The sequence below is a fragment of the Scomber scombrus genome, chromosome 13 (genome assembly GCF_963691925.1).
Source record: "Scomber scombrus chromosome 13, fScoSco1.1, whole genome shotgun sequence".
Lineage (NCBI taxonomy): Eukaryota > Metazoa > Chordata > Actinopteri > Scombriformes > Scombridae > Scomber > Scomber scombrus.
In genome coordinates this window covers 14,703,329-14,723,155 of record NC_084982.1, presented here as the reverse complement: position 1 = coordinate 14,723,155, position 19,827 = coordinate 14,703,329, and the positions used below count along the sequence as shown (strand labels likewise).

Sequence of the window (19,827 nt, the reverse complement as noted above, 5' to 3'; positions counted from 1 at the left end):
ACCTGCAAAACATGAAGGAGCTCATAAAGAAATATGTATTGCTGCATTAAACCATCCAAGGGTGTGAAAAAGGCCAGCTCCACCTGGTCTGGCTGCAACAATAAAATGCTGCTTTGCAGGAATAATTTATTGACAGGTTAAAAGAAGATGGGATTGAAAAATGAGCAAAAGCTTTTATGTAAATCAAACATAATTGATTTAGGTGTTATTGGTGTCTGTTAAAAGCAGGATGTTCTCAATAAAGTTTTTTTTTTTTAATAAAAAATTTAAAAAAGCAGGATATTATGTTTTTGTAGCTTTATATATATATCATTTGATCTGAGTGAGCTGTAGGCTTCTTGACCTTAACATTTAATCATACACATTAGCTTATAGCTTCATTTAAATGTAATATCTATATACAAACTGAAATACATTCAAGATGCAGGTATAAAAACATGTTTAATGAACTTTTAATCAAGCAAAAGCTACAATGGTGCAACAACTGTGGACAAAAACACAGTGCAGCACTTCCCTCACCTTAACACTCACTCTGGTCTGCTCAGTGAAGCTGTCAGTACATCTTAGTCTACAGCGACCTCATGAGGCAACAATGTTGTATGCAGTGTGTCTCATGTGATACATTTGTCACAGTAAACACATGCACAACGTCATAGATTTTAAAAATGTGATTCTGTATAATTAATCATATAAGATTAAATTTAAGGTGATAACACTGCATAATTTATATGGTAATAAGAATATTTTTTTGAAGTGGAAACATAATTTTGTCTCAGTAATCCCACTCCTCTGTGTGAGGTACAGTCATGTTTTCTCAGCAGTGTGGTGGGCGTTACAGGGTCAGAGAGGCTCCTCAGATGGCTGCGGATGGGCAGACACTGGCAGTGAAATGCACCATGTCTGCACGTCTGAGGACCACCAACTGCTCCACTCCTCAAACAGGGCTGATGAGGTCTCTGAACACAGATGGTATCAAAGGCATGTGTGAACAGCATGTGCATCACAGAGAATTTAAGGTCAGCACATTGTGTGCACAAGGCCGTCGTCAAGTACTTTCTTGTCGAACAAATGAGCAGATATTGTTTGTGGATTTTCTGATGCAAACAAAAAGGCCCATGACACACACACTCAACACACAGGTTTGCTTTAGTCACTCTTGGGGTATTTACATAGACTTACATTCATTTCCTGGTGTAATCTGACCCTTACCCTAACCGTAACCTATCCCAAACCTTAACCATTTACCCCAAAATCTGTGTTTTTCCTACTGGGAACACAGCTTTTGGCCCAGTTGCATAAGCCATCTCCGATCAACTGGTCTTAAGTCTGGTCACTGAAAGGGACTTAAGTCATACACACACACAAATGAATATCATGATCCATGAAAGGTTTCTTTTTTTTAGCACAATGGGCATTTGTCACTGAGACACACATTTTGAGATGTTTTAGTAGAAAAAAACAAAGGGGGAAATTCTAAACAGAATAATGGCTCAATTCCATGTAGCTGCTTTGGTTTCAGGATCCTGGTGTTGTGCATGTTAAGTGCTTTTCATACCATGACAAGTCAAAATGTCAGCTTTGAAAACAACTGTGAAAAAACATGTAATCTCATTGTAGGATCTGCCATTTCTGTGGTATGATGTGAAAATTAAATAATAAAAAGAATTCAGTGGCTGAAAAAAAGATTCTTTACACGCTACCTTTCCTTGAAAAATGTGTCTATTAAAAAAGTAATAAAGGCTGATGTTTAAGCGTTTTTCTCAGTGTTTCTTGCCACCCATCAGGGTTTATTCCTCAGCACAAACACAATATGACAGACACGAGAGCGAAACGCTTAATGTAAGCAGGCTGAGGAATGTAAAGTGGAAACCAGGAAACTGTTTATAATCCTGTTGGCCATCAATCTCTCCTATCTCCCATCTTCCACCTCATTTACAATTCACCCCCAAGCCTGTGTCTCAGAAAATTATTAAAGAATCACTTGCCTGTAAGGTTCGTAAGTCAGTTTTTCTCACACAGACGTGAGCTCCTCCACAGCCGTAATGACACAATACAGCCTCGTTTTTGTGTTTTGGTATGACAAAAATATGATGAGGCACCCAGATGTGTTTTGCACAGTCTCGCTTTAAGACAAAGTGTTGACAGGATTACAAATTAAGTTTCTGTATTCTGTCCTAAAGAAACAAACCACTGGGTGGCCATATTGTTTCATGCATAGGGAGAGGGCTGAAATGATGGGACCCCTAAACCAATGCTCACATTATGTTGTAAGTGTATAATTTAACTTCACTGCAGAATTGACTGTTGCTTCACTCAGCTGTTCTTCTAAAAAACTGGGGCACCTTTATCTAAACATGTTTTTCTTTTTATAGATGCTTCACTTTGTCTGAGCAATTTACCCTCAAGCAAAGCTGAACAGGTTCTGTGGTTCATGTTGACAGGCAAGACCTAGCTAGCCTTTATGAGAAGCTCTCAAAGAGCACTGACATTTAGATCGTTAAACTGAATCTATGCCTGCACACACTGAGTACATCCCAAGAAACCTTCAATTAAAATAAAAAAATAGTTTAAAAGACTCTTTGGCAACATAGAGGGGTTGATTTGTTAGACCGCTACAATGAAATAATGTTATTGGTGCTACTTGCAACAGTTATTTAAAGTACAGATTTTTTTTCTAAGTTAATCTATGCTTGAAAAAGTAATGAAGATTGTAATGAGGTCTTATGCAAATAACCAAGATTATCTGGCTTTATTTGAGCCTTCAAGTTTGTAAACAGCTATTTGCTGCTACCTACTGGTCATTGAGCCTTATTGCAAAAGAAAAAAAAAAAGTCTAGTGGTGCCATGCAATATATTTTTTATTAAATCTAGTAAGTGCCAAGCAATACATAGTGAGGTTTGACTGAAAAAACAAAGACACAAAAGTCTCTCACCTTACAACCCCCAAACTCTCACTTTAAACATACGTCTACCCAAATACCATGTGTTTTTCATCAGCTGGTAAATACAACTACAGCATTTATTTCTTAACACAAGGAAAGACTGGTTTATAGTATCCTCACAAACAAGCACAGGCAGAAAAAAGCTAATGTTTCTCTTTAAAATGTCTGACATCACTGACACTTCACAGACAACCTGTCAGCCCCCTCACGTGTCTAACGCTTCATGTTTGTCTTTCACAGTTGACTTAACGAGGATCCCTTCAGGGCGTTTCTTCAACATGTCGTTCAACACTTCCTCGGCTGCTGGATGAAGAACGAACGGGGCGAGTGGTGCTTCTCCACCACGGGGAGCACCTTGCTGTGCCTCACACTTGCTGGGGTCTCTGGAAAGTCATGGCTCAGCTGTGGAAGATTACAGACAGGATTTTATTATCCAAAAGTCCCTGTGGCCAAAGAGGCATTGTAATGAATCAGGTTTGCTCTGTTGCCAAAGGGGAGCATTTGTTTACCTTGTCGAGAGTTCCTGCCAGAAGTACACCAACTTGTTGCATCCTGTTGGAGGTGGCAACGGACCTGCTGATGCAAGATTTAGTCAAATTGAATAATAAACATGGTCATCGTGATGCAGGACATTCAAAAATCACATGTTTGAACATATATTTCAAAGTAATCCATCCAAAATACCCTTTAAAGACATGTTAATATGTGATTCTTTGACATGCCATAGCAGAAAAAGAACAGGTGCAATTAACATTAACAATACTGAATTGCTGACATTGGTATACATAATGGTTCATCAGACACTTTAATGGAACCAAGTCCTTGTTAATGTAATGAGATCCACATGTGCATTGCCTGTCAAGACAAGTCAAAATATCTGCTGTGAAAAACATCTATTAGGTTGTAGGGCAGTGATCACCAACCCTGCTCCTGGAGAGCTACTGACTCCCCACTCTAACACATCTGATTCTAATTAACTTGTTATCAAGCCCTTCGACAGGCTTCAGCCACTTGATGAGTTAAATAATTAGAATCAGGTGTGTTAGAGTGGGGAGATACCTAAAACATGCAGGGCAGTAGCTTCTGCAGGAATGGGGTTGGTGACCCCTGTTGTCTGTGACCCCTGTTGTCTGTGAGCCTACCTCAGTTTATCAGACTTCTTTGTCTCCTTCTCTGTAGTCCCATGGTTGCCAGTCTCTTCCAAGCTTTTTTTGGCCACCCGTTTACCTCCAGCCTTCACTGTTGACCCACAGAATAAAAACTTTATTTATGTTACATGGGAAAATAGAAATATCTGCTGGATTAAGTAGTGTGAACCTGTATTTTTTTCAGATTTGGAAAGATTACACTGTGCAGGGGATCCCAAACACACTCTGCAAACCTATAAAATACTCCTCACTTAAATGTTCAGTGACATCCACACTAAGGCCATACATAGTCTGCTATGGAGGAGTCATAAGGGAAGTTTGCTATATTTTAAGGGGTCGCAAGCCCAAATGGTTGGGAACCACACAATCTAAAATATTTTACACATTACAGCATGAGATAAATTGCTAATTAGACCTTCAACAGTCCCCCCCATTAACCTTTATAAAAAATAGATCCTACTGACTTGTTTACCCACATACCCCAGTTTACTTTTTGTCATATTTCACAGGTGCTGTATTCTATCATTCACATTATTAATGACTTTGCTAATCAGTTTGTTCCTTATGATTCCATAACATTATTTTCTGTTTTCATCAGTACTTCATAAAAATATCAATATATTGCAGTCATAGGGGACCCCAGTTAAAAAGCACCCATTTCTGCCTCTGCAGTTTCAATGGATGGAACTATGTATTGATTTCATATTTGCAGGATGTCCTAATTTAAAGTACCACACACTTTCAGGGGGGTAGGGACACTGTCAGTCAGTTTGAAGGCTTTGTGGAAAGAAAATACTTGGGATAAAAGCTGAAATTTGTATATTCATTTTACACAAAATGCAAACGAATAGTAACTTCCCTAAAGGGTTTCTGGCGTGACATTTATTGCCTAACTAATAATATTTTGAGCAGAAATAAGTAATGATGGATTGTTTCTTACAGTCGTTTATTCTTGAGGACTCCAGGAGGTGATCCTTGTAATTAAATATGTTTTACGCAAAATGTGACAAAGTTGAAGTAAACACCAAAAGGATAATGTAACAAAAACTAAAAGCTGGAAATAATTGGACTTTTCCTCGAATATCATTTTAACTCCGCATCAGTAATGTGCAAAATCAAAAACATAAAAGCAGCATGACTAAAGCAGAGATATATATAAGTATAACGCATCACGCATGCATTCAATTGAGGCTCTGTGCTGAGTCTGTTTGTGGGAACACAGTGTTACTTTCACCAGAGGCCTGCTTGAAAACAGGGGGGGGGGAACTACATGTGAATGAATCGGTGCTGCAAAAACCCAGATGTGTGCGATTATCACACCAATTATAGCAAACGACCATCTGATTTAGCAGTTTAATATTAAACCAAACTTGAAAAAAAAAGAAAGGAGGAGTGGAGCGTCACCCATAGCTCGGCTGGGTCGAGCAGTGAAAACAACAGCGTCCGACTGAAAGTAGTAAAAAGAAGAAAAAAAGTTAAAGAGCAACTATAAAAGGTTCAAACAACTGTTTACCTGCAGGACGGTGACCAGCTTTCAGCAGAGGAGTCTCCATCGCTCCTGGTTTGGACAGTTGCTGCACCATGTTTAAAGTTTGCAAAGAAAAACGCACAGAAAGCAACAAACTCCTCTCTACGCCCACTCCGTTGTTTTTATGCTCAAACAGAGATGACGTCCTGTGTGGCAACAGGAAGCTCGCAGCCAGAGAAACGCCTCTCTCTGAGGGGTTGACTGATGCTCAGTCAGCGTTTACAGATGAAGTGAAACTAGAAACCGCCCTGGATTGATTATTGATTATTTTTCTATATTTACGTATCTCTGTTAATCTCTTTCAGAATTGTGTCTTATTTAAAAACATTCATATAGCGACAGATCGAGTTTTAATAAGTGTTCAAGGTTTGACTCACGGCCCGACAGACAGCCATGTTAATGTTATTAGTAACACCTGTGCTTTTCTAGCTGACTAGTCAAAGTGGCTGCAGTGAAACACGCCTTATTGAGATGTAGTTTGGAGAAGTGAAAGGCATTTTTCTTTCATTTTATGAAAATGCAAACACAGCCTTGAACTTGTCTGAAAAGCCTTCACACACTGCAGAGGTACTGGTTTATGAGGACCCGGTAGACAAAATTGTTGACATGAAATCTTAACCATTAAGGACAAGTGTTTAGTTCATATTCACTATTTATATTTGAAAAGCATTTTTTAATTGAGGTTATCTTCTTCAAAAATGTCTTTTCTCATCTCCACATGGAGGTGACAGATTATTGTTGATAAGGATTCAATGTTCTGCTTCAGGCTCCTCAGCTGTGCAGTTTATGAAACACAGGTCAACTGGTTCAAAGCTGGCCTGCATCTCTTCATGTACCTGAGTAAATACAATGTAATGAAACAACCCCCCCCCCCCACAGGGTTAGGGTGAATAAATGCAGAGTTTGATTTCTCACTTGGATCTCTCCACTTATTTCTGTTTGTGTGCGTAGAAGATGGCAGCAAACAAAGGAGAGGAAGAGATGTGTGTGTGCACTCTACCTGTGAAAAGACGCAATTACACTATCAGTTTAAAAAACAAAACTCACCTTTTTATTATTTGAGCATGGTTGTTTTATGATGCCATCTTTTTCCCACATAATTTCTTCATATTTATATATCTATAGAGTTTTAACATGGCACAAGTTTCTTTTCTAACCAGTGCGGATGAGTGTAAACCAGGTAACATGTTTTTTTTTTCTCTATTTACAATAAAATGAAAGAAATGTACAAGACTCCATGGCATTACACAGCTTCGACATTAAGTACAGATACAATTCCATCCCTCTGTACAATCTAACATCATTAGTTTACTAGTATTTTTTTATTTGTATTTTTTGTTTTGTTTTACAGATATGAGTTCATGATCCATTTTGGCTTTAGCACATACACATTCCCCATCTTGACTCTTTATCGCAGACCCTCTCTCACATGACTCACACCTTCACCATGCTATCACAGCTAAGAGTTTTATAAAGAAAATAAAACTAACATCTAGACAGAGCAGGACGCACGTCTCTCTCTCTCACGATAATGTCCGGTTTCTCTCAGCAGACCCCCCACCCCCTCCCCAGCATGATTTCCATCTTCCTCAACTGAATAAAAAATAATTAAAAAAAAACATTCCTTGATTTCTTTCTTTGGCACACATTCCCATCCTTTCCATCTGCTATCGCTCAGTTGAACTCCCCTCCGTACAAACACATCCACTTTTAAACAAACACACTTATAAAGCCAAGTTCATGAAAACGTTTGTCGGTCCTTGTGTGTTCCCCGGTTCCTCACTTCTGCTGCAGGGTGAAGACAATACCCTGCTTCCCCACCCCCAATTCAAAGCCCTGAAATGAGTATCGGGGATGAAAAGAGGTTATTAACTGAAACACAGGAGCATTTCCAGACCTATACCCAGGAGTCAGGAGAGCCAGGGTACTGCTCTGCCCTGTAAGAAGGCCTCCGTGTGCTAGCGTAAAAGTCCACATAGTTGGTGGCGGATTTCAGTCCGTGAGGCTGGGAGCTGTAGTCGACTGTGGGCGGGTAGGTGATGACTTCCTCCAGGTAGGGGTCGTCGTAGCCGTGTGGATGCTGCAGGTACATTCTGTATGTATCGTAGTTCCTCCGGCCAGGATCGTCTGTATAATACATAGGCTGCAAGGAAAAGATGCAAGAAGGCTGTGATTAACTGGTTTCACTGGAATGTGATAAAGAACCAGCAGCAGAGAGTCACTAAGATTTACTCAAGTACTGTATTAAAGTCCTCCTCCACTCAAAAATGTGTTTTGTTCATTGTTATTACTGTTAGATGTTTGAGCTGCCCAGTGCAGAAGGATGTATATGTGCAGAATTTGACACTAGAAAGCTATTTTTATATTTGTGTAGAAAAACCACACTGGCCACAATTATTATTCAAAGCTTAAATTATTCACATTTCTTAAAGCATGCCTGGAGGGGGTTTCTGGGGGAAATATCATGTTTTCTCCATTATTTTGATTTGACAGGTTTATTTATCTCTTACTTTGCAGATTCTCGTATTCATTTAACACATGTGATATGCTTTTATGCTGCATTGTTACATGCCAGTATATAAAGTAATTAAAAATTGGTGCTTACATGCCAATGCATCATCAGTGTTAATGATCCTTTAATTCCATATATTATTAATATTTTCTTCATAACAAGTACTTGAAACTAAATTTTTCAAATGCAGGAATTTTAGCAGTAATGGAGTTTTCTCCTGTTGTGGTATTGATACTTTAAGTATAGTTTGACATTTGGTAAATAGGCTCATTTGCTTTCTTTCCAAGAGTTAGATGAGAAGCTTGATACCACTGTCATGCCTGGATGATGAATGTGAAGTCACAACCAGGCCAGTTAGCTTAGCATTATGACCCCCTCCCAAAGTAACATATACGCCTACCAGCACATCTAAAACTCACTAATTAACTTGTTAAATCTTTAATGATTAATCCATACAAAAACCAAAGTGTAAAATGACAGTTTTGCGGTGGGTTATGCGTGAGACTGTTTCTTCCTGCAGAGTCCCCTGGTTGCCAGGAAACCTCACACAGTGTTGATATCGATCTCATCTATTTCTCGGCAAGAGAGAGAATAAACCTATTTCCCAAAAAGTCAAACTATTCCTTTAAGTGAATACCTCTTCCATCACTGTCAAAAACACAAAAAAGCACAATACCTCAAACCAGTCTTCCACTTGATGGTAATAAAATGTATCAACAAATACTAACGTCTCAGCAGTTTCAGCAAAATGCACTTTTGTCTGAATGGACATTTTTCAACCACATTAACAACCTTCCACCCCACACATCTCTCACCACTAATGCGACAGAAAACAGCTTCAAGGTAAATGGTAGAAATGGGGTAATGACTGTCTTCACACATTAACTGGTCTAAATGTGATGGGATAAAGGCCACAGGAAAAGTCTCCGATTTCCTCCCTCCTTCTCACTGTGCCTGTTGTCTGAATGGGCACGCATGGACGTGTCCCACAGTGACAGGTGCCTGAGACACACCCAGACCATCCCAATCCCAGCAGTCACATTCACTCTTGCTCAGACAATAGCTGATGTGCTGGGTCGTCCCCAGCGTCGCCTTTTATCCACCGTGGAATACGTGTCAGTCTCTTTGTATTAGTCAAGTGAGGTGGAACAGTTGGTCGTCCTCGCCAGGTGGATACGGCACAGTGGAGGGTTCTCAAACAAGCACCTTGTACCAACACTATCAAACACTTCCTGGAATAAAACACTGATTTCCAAGATTGGGTTCACACCCAGAGTTTATTTCTTAGGGGCAATGGTGTCAAGTAAGCTTGATATAATGAGTTAAGAAATGGATTTGTCGATTGTCATTAATCTAATTAATGACAAGTGTGATCATTTATTGAAATAATCATTTAAGTCATTTATTTAAAAAAAATGACAAATATTCTCATCTCCAGTGTGAGAATGTTCTGCTTTTCTTTCTGTGAAGTCACTGTAAACTGAATATATTTGAGGCATTTTTTGGGTGTTGTCATTTGACGACATCTCCTTGGCTGCTGGAAAATTGTGAGCGATACTTTCAATTTCCTACATTAATGACAATAATCGTTAGTTACAGCACTTGACCCAGACCTTTTTGGTTTTAATCCACATAAACCTCCACAAACAAGACTTTTCTACCAACACCTGAATGAATCACAGTAATCATACCTACATAATTACAGTAAAAAGTGCATCTTCATGTCACCCTGTGCATTTCCACCTCAATGCCACACGCTCTGAATGTGTACTTCTATTTGTTGTAATGTGATTCTACTATGTTATGTTGTCTGTTGTCAGTCATTGTCCATGGCAGTTCTAAACTACTACAACATTTTATGAATAGACGCAAACTAAACAGTTAATACTGAGTTTAATTGTGTTCTTAAAATATGTTTTTGCTAGGTTGAATCAGAGCACGCACAACAAGCGCAGGTGAGCATGCAGAACGTGTTAAGTAGCACCAAACATTTATTCAGATTAATTAAATTTACCTGTGTTCTTCTGGGCTCTTCTCTTGTGGGCGATGGGTAGTAATACGGAGAAGGCTTTCCAGACCCTGGAAAAAAAGTTTTAAAAAACTTGATGCATTTCATATCAGTGAAAAACTATGCACATCCCCATAGGGCAAATGTCTGTATTTAGACAGAGCAGGATCAAGAAGTTCTATGCTGTACTGGGCTGAGAAATAACACCAAATAATAGAGTTGGCCACTGCTGTTCTGTTGTTTACATAGCCCATGGGATGGGTATTTTTGTTGGCTCTTTATCCAACCGGTGGAATCCAGAAACTCAATTTCCACTTCGCTATGTAGTGCATGGACTGTTGAGGCTGCAGCTCATTTTGTTTACTCTGCCCTCCCCACTCTCCTGCCAACCAGCGTAGGCTGGCGAGAGCGCTTGTCTGGTTGTAGTGTGTCTGGGTACCCACTCACTGCCCCTGTCTGAATGCTGCGACTTGGGCCCCCTAACAATGGCGCCATTGTAATGTCCAGCACTGGCTACCCAGTCCCCTTTACTGCTGTGTAGGCCATCTCCATCACAAAACAGCTCTGAAGAGCTCTGCACTAAACTGACTGTCTGTCTCAGAGCTGGCAGACGTTGGTGGTGATGATAAGAGAGGACTGTCTTGGCAGAGAGCAGACTGACCATGGAATCTGCTTGGAGCATTATGAGCGATAAAATAGATAGTTCCCTACACAGAGACAGCCAGAGGGTAACATGTGACTGCAGTCTGGTGCAGGGATATGATTTCAATTAAGATTTTAAAGAGCTGTGTTATGCAACATTCAATGGCTTTCAGATGTGTGCATTGTTTCAGTACCTGTATACTGGTTTTTATGAATACTGTTGTCCCCATGGTAATTATAAAATTGCATAGTTGACTGTGCTCTCTGATAATCTCTGATAGTGTCTCTATGCTCTTTGATTCCCAGCATTGCAGGAGACGACGTGGCACTGGCAGCTGTGAAGAGAGAAAAACACATTTTGACATTAAATTCCAAAGGTTTTCCTGTTTCATTGGCGGTAGCTATTTTTGTGCATTGAGGTCAGTAGCTAGCTGAACCTACCAGGGTGGTTGACTGGGGACACTCGAATGGTGCTGGTGGGGAGGGTGGGCTGGGACTTGAACCTGTCCCGTTCAAGTGTTGACACTGGAGTGAGGAAATGGTTTTGGTTCCATCCATCCTGTTATGAAACACAGAAATATTTGAAATATGATTGAAAAATTCCTGTACTGCACCACGTGGGCTGTGTGGTTCACAGTAAGCCCAGATTCTTGAAAAGGCACAATTACCAATTTATTTAAAGCTGAAATCTACTGATATTACACATCATAGTCTGTTTACAGGTTTTGTGAAAAAAAGTAGTATAAAGCCATATTTAAACTTCAGAATCTTTGGCATTTGTATGAAATATCTTTCTTTTCAGATCAAATCCAAACATCTTACACACATGTACTACTATTACTTACATTAACAAGTCATTTACAGTCTCATTTACACAGTCTTACAAAATTTTCATAAATGTTTTGTTTGACCTCTTCTATGTTTCTTTAAATGTCATGTGCATTGTAGACTGACATGCAACTTTTACTGTAATAAGGGCTGATTAATGTCTTACCAATAATGTCATTAAACATGACACAGACTGTAATTTAGTGTTCCATAATCAAATTCCTGCAAGTCAGTGGTTAAAATCAAATTTAATTTGTGGCAAGAAATCCATTTGGTGAGAAAAATGATTTTGTGTGTTTTATTGCAGAGAAGTCATTCAAGCCTTAAAAGCCTTACCTTCTTATAAATGGTACGCAGATCCCGATACTGCCACAGTGTGTTCAGCACCTGAGCAGCTGCCTTAACCACCTTCATAGAGTACCTGGAAAACAGACAAACATATAAACATGAATTACCCTAACCTCATTGTAAATTACATTGTAAGTATTACTGGACAGTATGATTGAAGGGAGACTGTGTTTTAACCTGGGGCAAAACTGAATATATGGCAGGCTAGAAATAGCTGCTTTTCCATCATTCCACTGGGACCGGTAACCTCAATGCACACAAAACCACCTTCCCTGTGGCTACAGCTTCTCCTTCTCTGAGCATTTAAATATGTGTGTCTGTGTGTGTGTGTGTGTGTGTGTTTGTGTAGAACTCCCACTTTCCAGTGGCCATCAGCCACATATGTCTGATGGCTGTTCTAGCAGTTCGCTTGAGCGTGTGCTCATGTTCGGGCGCCAGGTTTGTATCAGTGTGAACTCGACACCCTCACTAAAAGCATTGGGACAATTAGGTGTTGCTGTAGCACACCTGTCTCCTCTGCCCTTGGTGATGTTGACCAGCTTCTCGATGCCGCCCGTGTCGGCCAAGGCCTTAGCGTTCTCCATGTTTTTGCTGGTGACCTCGTGCAGGGTACAACAGATGGCTGCCACGGTCTCGTCTGACAGCAGAGTGGTGTTTCCCCCGGGGAGACGGTTGACCAGGTCCCTCATCGCATACTTCCCTGAGAGGGAGGAGGGAGAATGAGACATGCAGCTACTAAAATATGACATACAGCAGGTTTGTGGGTATAGGGAGGCGAATGCATAGAAAGATTATACACACGTACTACATTCAATGCATTTTAATGTGTTACAGTAGATGCCTGCCACAGTGACCAAGCTAAAGTATTTGCCTCATCATAAATGGTAATATTTTTTTTGCTTAAGACTGCAGCGAGGTAGGCAGTTTTCCTAAATGACATTGCGTTATCATCACAAGGGCACCTGCGCGTGCACATCCAGGTGTAAAAAAAGGATTGTTTCCCCTATCTCCCCTTCTGCAGAGCTACCCAACTGAGGGACCTGAATACATGCAGCCAAAACTCATAAATACACACACATCCAAAAGCACCTTAAACCAACACTGTAACGCCTTCCCCCTCTGCCTACAGATGTCACCCCTGGCTTGCTGGAACTGTAACTCCTCATTAATTCCACATCGAGAGCACATAAAAACTTGTTTTTCATTAAACGCGACAGTTTCACAGCACAGAAAGAGCTGGAGTGTGATGAAGTGAAAAATAATATCTAGCAATTAAAGTGGTTACAAAATGCATTGGCTTTGTTTCTGCATTTAATTAAGAGAAGTTATTTCAAAACACATGGTTTAACAATGTTGATGTTGTCAGAAGGAACATCATGAAAAACATGAAGCCGCTTGAAAGTTATGTTAAATGTACATATAATTATTTTGTGAAATGTCCACCACACTATATGTCTGGCTGTACCAATTTCTCAATTATCTTTTATATCTCTCTATAAATCCTATATGCATCATTACTTAGCAGCTAAATCATTTGTAATGCACATCAATATATCTCTGTATTTGTGTATCGTGCTGCTCAGCCCAGCAGAAACATCACAAACATTTCACAGTATGATTCCTTACCTATGAGCTCCTTGTTCCTGACATCCAGTGCCATGTTTCGCAGTGCTGTGGCAACTGAACACACCACCCGGTCGTTATCCATCCGCAACAGCTCCACTAGGATGGGCAGGCCTTTCTCCTTACGCACCGCTGCACGAATATAAGCTGCAAACTGTCCACAAACACACACAAAACACATTAAAACTTCAAAAAGGTCCTAGATGCCAAGCAGGAAAATGGTCTTCAGGTGCACATTTTAGTGTGTGTGTGTCAAGTGTAAACTTGAAGTCAGCTTCACTGACACAGAGGATGTGAGCTGTTAAATCCTTTTTAACCACTTGAATGGATGCTTTTTCTCTGAGGATATCGCATGTAATAGTTTATATAAAGACAAAAGAGAAAGTGTGTGTGTTTCTGTGTGTGCATGGATGTAAAGATATCCATATTGTACCTTCCAGTTACCAGCTGACAGGTTCTGAAGGGACCCGGCGGCGCCCTCCAGAGTGGCGGGATTTGAGCTCTCAGCCAGCAGTGTCAAGTAAGGCTTTACCACTGCAGGGTGCCACAGCATCTCTGCCCCTTTGGGAGACTTGGAGAAGCCAGGGATTGGTCCCACTCCGTCCCACTGAACAAACAATCACTGAGTTTAGTCAGACTGCTACAAACCTTTATGCAGACTTTTTGTTGGATCTTTTAAGAAAGATGACTTGGTTTGTGTGGGTTACAAAAACATCTTTTCAGTCCATTAACATTGAAATTCCTTTTAGGTTTATGATAATTGCTTCATAAATATGGACAATTCAACCTGCTTGCTGATTTCCGTCTACTGCTCTCATCTTCTATTTAAAAAAAACACTCACTGTGTCTTCTTGCAAGCTCTTTTTTTTCTTCTTTTTCTTCCTGCCCCAGCAGCTGGAATCCACCTCTTTACTGGGCGACTCGCTACCCAGTAGGCCGTCAAGCTCCTGCCCCCCCACCAGTCGGGATGGCGGCAGCTCCAGCTCCAGACGATACGACAGGTTCCTTAGAGTGCAAATACAGTTCTCCACAATCTGATGGCAGGCAGAATGAGACAGGGGCTTGGTTGGGTGGTTATAGCAGCGGCTTTCTAAAATCACCATGACAAAAGCTACAATACAATAAACTCTGTGCGGCACGCTACAGTATCTACAGCCAATGTGTGGCACACAGACCCGCTTTTTCGCTGTGTTACAAATCAATTAGATATGGAACCCAAGGGTCTCCTGCTGAAAAGAATATTTATACCAAAGCAAATGGATTTAATTCCACGCTGTTTGAGTTCTGTGCAGGCTTTGCTTCACAGAATGTCAATGAGCACATATTTTTGATAAAATTAAAGGGCCCAGTTCCCAGGGGATGCAGTCTCAACATTATACACGAGCCACTTGACTTTCTATGTTGTCTTACAGTGCACAGCTGTATGTCAGGGAGATCTGATTTCATTTCTACTGGTACCACATGTAGATGACAAATTACAGATGTGTGGAGGGAGGCTGAATCTTTTAATTTCATTTGATAAATAAGCAAGAACCTCTCCAACTCCTCATATTTTTGTTTTGACGTAGAAATGAAACAATGCCCCCAAAATCTTAAAATAATATAAGATATAAGATGTATCTATGGTCAAATATAACAATCTGGTTAAAATAATCCTGATGCTCCTGTTTTGAATAGCTGCTAAATAAACAGGCACCAGCTCTTGTTTTGTGGACAGCTGAAGACCGACAAGGTGAGGTGTTAAATCAACTTTGAGTTTACTGTGGAAGAACAAATAATGAAGTCTGAGTGTTTAGTTCTCCTAGACTGAAGAAAACACATGTGCATTAATGACTTGCAAATTAATGATCCAAACTGTAAACAACAGCAGTCAACATGTTTCATTTAAATTAAATTATTACTTACAACACGTGAAACTAATCTTGTATTACATTTTTTATGACACATATAGCTTTACTGTAGATGTGTTTTCTGCTGTGATGCAGTATAAAGTGAAGGTAAAGGAACCGCTGTAGGTGAGTGAAAAACAACGTGCTTTGCTGACATTCAATCAATAATAACTACAACCATCCACATGTACTGTGTTTCACAAGCCTGATTTTTTACAATAACTCTCACAAAGGTGAAATAAATAAACTAAATTTGGGATGAGAAAAAGGTAAAAGACCCTCAGCCTGCTCTTCAAAATATGTTAGACTGCCCTTCCTTCAGTTAAAAGAATAAACACATAACCCTCCCCCTCCTTATAATAATGGCACAGTTCCTAATATGCTGTATTCTGGGTCAGTGAGCCAGTCTATCGGAATTTGAATGTCAACCATTGTGTGTTATGGGTTTTGCTTTAGGTGACGAGGCATATGAAATAGTTGCTGCTGGCTGCTCGGAGGGTCGAGTAGACACAGGAAATAAAATGATTCAAGCAGGGTGAGTAGGATTTCCCCCAGAGCCTCTTATCATGTGCCAGCATGTTTTCCCTCTTAGTTAATGTAGCTAGTGTGTGTTTGCGTGTGTGTGTTTGTGTGTGTGTGTTTGTGTGTGTCTTTGTCCATACCTTGCTGTCGAAGTCAGAAGTGTTTACACAGGCTTTGATGACGTAGAGTAGTGAATCAACCAGGCCCTCACAAGTGCGCATCTGTTTTCTGGCCTCCTCTCCAGCTGAACTCAGGTTCCTTTTAAAAAGAACACACACACACACACACACACACACACACACACACACACACACACACACACACACACACACACACACACACACACACACACACACACACACACACACACACACACACACACACACACACACACACACACACACACACACACACACACACACACACACACACACACACACACACACACACACAAACACACACACACACAAATTAGGCCTTTGATTTGGGGCTTTGCTCAACAAACAAATGAGCATATGCAAATACACAAAATGACAGCTGTGTGTGTGTTCCATTTGAATGTGTAATGTGGGTTTTACCATCCCAATACACTATCAATAATGTATGAAGTGTGTGTGTCTCATCTGATTGAAATCGTTATGGCACGTTGCTACTTTGCTGAGTAAATAAAGAACTAACTATGTACACACACACACACACACACACACACACACACACACACACACACACACACACACACACACACACACACACACACACACACACACACACACACACACACACACACACACACACACACACACACACACACACACACACACACACACACACACACACACACACCAACTGGTTGCCACCAATTAAAGGTTGAGCTCCACATGCAGCACAATGTTTTCAAAGGAAAAAGCCCCAGGAGAGAAGCTGGAAATATTATCATTGATGATTTTTGAGTGTAATAGGCTATGAAATGAGGATGAGGATTTGAAACAAAGGTCAAATTCTAGCTATTTCACTAAAACATGACTATTCAATATTAAATATTAGTACATTAAAGCCCTTTGTGACAAAATACACACATCACGTGAGCAAATGTGACACCTTGTCGGTCTATAAAGACAACTTACAGAAGATTTATTGTTTTAATGTTTTGGTTTGCTCCAGAATTGTCAAATACAACATCATCATAGCTATTTTCAGGGAACCGGGGTATAAAGTCATTCCACACTAGATGTAATAGCGTAACTAGTCCACAGTGGGGTGCTAGTGCCAAATGTGTGCATCAGGTGGTTACCTCAGACAACCTGTGGTGTTCCTCAGCACCAGTGACGAGTGGAACTTCAGCTTGTGGTCGTCATCGAAGGTGGAGCTGCTCCATCCAGAGTGTGGGATGATCACAGTGTTGGTCAGAGTCGTTAAGGCGTCCCGAATGATTGTCATCTTGACGGCGTCACATGACGACAGGTTCCACAGCACCCCTATGAAGACATGGTCATTAAGTAACAGGCACGCAAGCCTCCAGTTATGTCACTTGTCATGTGCAGTTAGGGTAACCCAACAGAGGTTCTAACAACAACCTGGGCTATTAATAGCTCAATGTGTGAGGATGTGTCCACAAACAAATAACACACACACACACACACTTAGCCATGATGAGGAAGACATGCTGCCACATTATAAGAGGCTCAGAGAGAGAGAGAGAGAGAGAGAGAGAGAAAGAGAGAGAGAGAGAGAGACCTCAAAGTGAAAATACTCCTTTACAGACACAAAACCACAGCTCTAGCATGAAGACATCAGATATTCACATCAAATTTCCTCTCAGCAGAATATCCTTAGGCTGAAGATTATTTGCCTGAAATGAAAAAAAGGAGGACGGGACAGGGAACCATATGGCATTGGCTCAATCGTATGAAATGAAATATAAATAATGTACCGTCTCCAGAAATTATGCTATCATTTCACTCAATTCAAAATATACTTTTGGTAACCACTGATAATCATGCACAGTCCTAGCAGCCTTTGATGCTGCATCTGTCAAGGATTAGCCTGTATGTAGCATGTTCTTCTAATTAGATGGCTCTTGCAACTAGGCTTATACTAAAGCACAGGCTGACTCCTGCAGGGCACCACTAACCTTGAAGGAGGCTAATGCTGCACGAGTGGGAATATACTGTAAAGACGCAGGGCTACACACGAGGCTGATACTCAAGAATGTTAACACAACAAACCTGCAACATATATGTACAGTATGCATGTGTGTTAGTGGTCCAAGTGTTACTGCTGCATGACTGCATGATGCATAATGCTTGTGTAAAATGTTGCTGTTGATTTTTGCTCTACAAGTCGCTAATGTTGGTTTCAAAATGCAGAACAAAGTACATGACCAACAGATCAGGGCAAGTCATTATGCTGAACTCTGTGTTTGTATATGTGGCTCGTAAACAAGGACACCTCATTGAGAGAGGTCAAAAATAATGACTAGCTTTACTGACTTCTACTTTCTCAACCTGACTGTTTTGTCCTCACAACACGTCGATCTCGCCCCACCTCTCTTTAATTGAACCAGTGGAGATGATAACAGTGTATAATATGGCCGCAGGAGCCCCATTCAGAAACACTTCTGGCAAGAGACAACCCATAAAAGACAATGTCTGCCAAGCAGTGCCTCTTCTTCTCATTTCACTTACCGTTATTTTTATTAAAACTACATCGCAGTGCTTTAAAACCCATTAAATCCTTAAGTATGAGCCGAAAAACGTTCAATATTTCATTTTAATTTTCAATATCAAAACAAACCTGACAATCAAGTGATACTTGGCTCTCAAAACTTAAAATGCAGCTTGTGCTTCTTATCAGCAGTATGTGTGTGAGGGGCAGCATGCTGAAACTGTACCATCAGATGGGCTATACTCAGGCAGTGGAATACATTTCAATCAAATGCATCTGTGGTGATTGAGAGCTGCTCCTTGTTCTGTGTTTGTCTTTCTCACGGGATACTCAGACACACAAAGATTGCCCTGAAATAGCACCTCTAATGCAGAGATAACACATAAATTCTCACGCCTGTTGACCAGCTTTCCGGGTCCTTTTAATTTCACAATCCACTCCCCTACCTACGCATTCATCCAAACCCACTTAAATGTCAATTTGTAGGAATGAACATTCTCCGCAGGATTTCAGACTTGTCCTGTGGAGGAGGTGGCATGCCTGAGAAATCAACAGGCAAATTCACCGAGGTATGACTGACAACGCTGTCAGTGGCGCAACACCAGCAGCAATACCCATACATCATATCTGACAGTCAGATAAAGCTGATGTGTGTGTGTGTGTGTGTGTGTGTGTGTATAAACAGAGCTCTCAACTTTGTTCTCTGCCCAGCGGCATGTTCTCAGGTGCCTTGACCTGGTCTGGAAACACTGACCCAAGTTAAACTATGTTATGACACCAAGGCCAATAGTCTATAAAGATTTAGAGTCAAAGTTACGGGTGCAATAGAGTGAGGATGAAAAATAAAAAAAAGATGAAGCTAAAGGATGTCTGAAACAGCTGCTGAACCACTGATCCAAAAACTAACTGAACTGAATACTGGATGGATGTTTCTCTTGGCTTGAGGTAGTCTGGCTGCAGCAGATTCAGAGGCGTTGATGCAAAAACAGAGAGGGTGAATGTCAAAAGATCACTGAGCAGGCACTAACTGGACAGAAGGGAATCAATTTGTATGAGTGTAGTCTGAGTTTTCTGATACACCTAGTCAGTAGTCAGTTGTGCAGCACCATTGAGCCTTCACCGAGTGCAACTGAATGATGCCCACTGTGTCTGCATTGTGCCTGGTACAGATTA

The 19,827-nt window shown here is 40.6% G+C and overlaps 2 protein-coding genes across 6 annotated transcripts in view; both read right to left on the bottom strand.

The window, feature by feature from the left end:
• Window positions 1-2,834: 2,834 nt before the first annotated feature.
• On the bottom strand, window positions 2,835-5,731 carry dap1b (death associated protein 1b). Of its 2 annotated transcripts, none has more exons than XM_062431795.1 (4): window positions 5,604-5,731; window positions 4,085-4,181; window positions 3,452-3,518; window positions 2,835-3,344 (listed from the first exon to the last, which is right to left on the bottom strand). In XM_062431795.1, exons 1-4 carry the CDS (start codon window positions 5,671-5,673, stop codon window positions 3,228-3,230), a joined length of 351 nt encoding a protein of 116 aa, XP_062287779.1. In that variant the 5' UTR covers window positions 5,674-5,731; the 3' UTR covers window positions 2,835-3,227. The 2 variants fall into 2 exon arrangements, with proteins under 2 accessions (XP_062287779.1, XP_062287780.1); XM_062431796.1 differs by having other exon boundaries at window positions 3,452-3,515; window positions 5,604-5,721.
• A 923-nt stretch (window positions 5,732-6,654) lies between these two features.
• The window catches only part of LOC133993287 (plakophilin-4-like), an 83,813-nt gene continuing 70,640 nt past the window's right edge, over window positions 6,655-19,827 (bottom strand). For all 4 annotated transcript variants that reach the window (XM_062432197.1, XM_062432200.1, XM_062432199.1 and 1 more), the window contains 11 exons: window positions 17,282-17,465; window positions 16,131-16,248; window positions 14,422-14,613; window positions 14,013-14,186; window positions 13,583-13,733; window positions 12,464-12,656; window positions 11,945-12,029; window positions 11,222-11,339; window positions 10,975-11,115; window positions 10,145-10,209; window positions 6,655-7,761 (listed from right to left, as the gene is read on the bottom strand). In XM_062432197.1, the coding sequence (XP_062288181.1) occupies window positions 7,516-7,761; window positions 10,145-10,209; window positions 10,975-11,115; window positions 11,222-11,339; window positions 11,945-12,029; window positions 12,464-12,656; window positions 13,583-13,733; window positions 14,013-14,186; window positions 14,422-14,613; window positions 16,131-16,248; window positions 17,282-17,465 (1,667 nt within the window). In that variant the 3' untranslated portion in view covers window positions 6,655-7,515. The remainder of the gene's footprint in view (window positions 7,762-10,144; window positions 10,210-10,974; window positions 11,116-11,221; window positions 11,340-11,944; window positions 12,030-12,463; window positions 12,657-13,582; window positions 13,734-14,012; window positions 14,187-14,421; window positions 14,614-16,130; window positions 16,249-17,281; window positions 17,466-19,827) is intronic.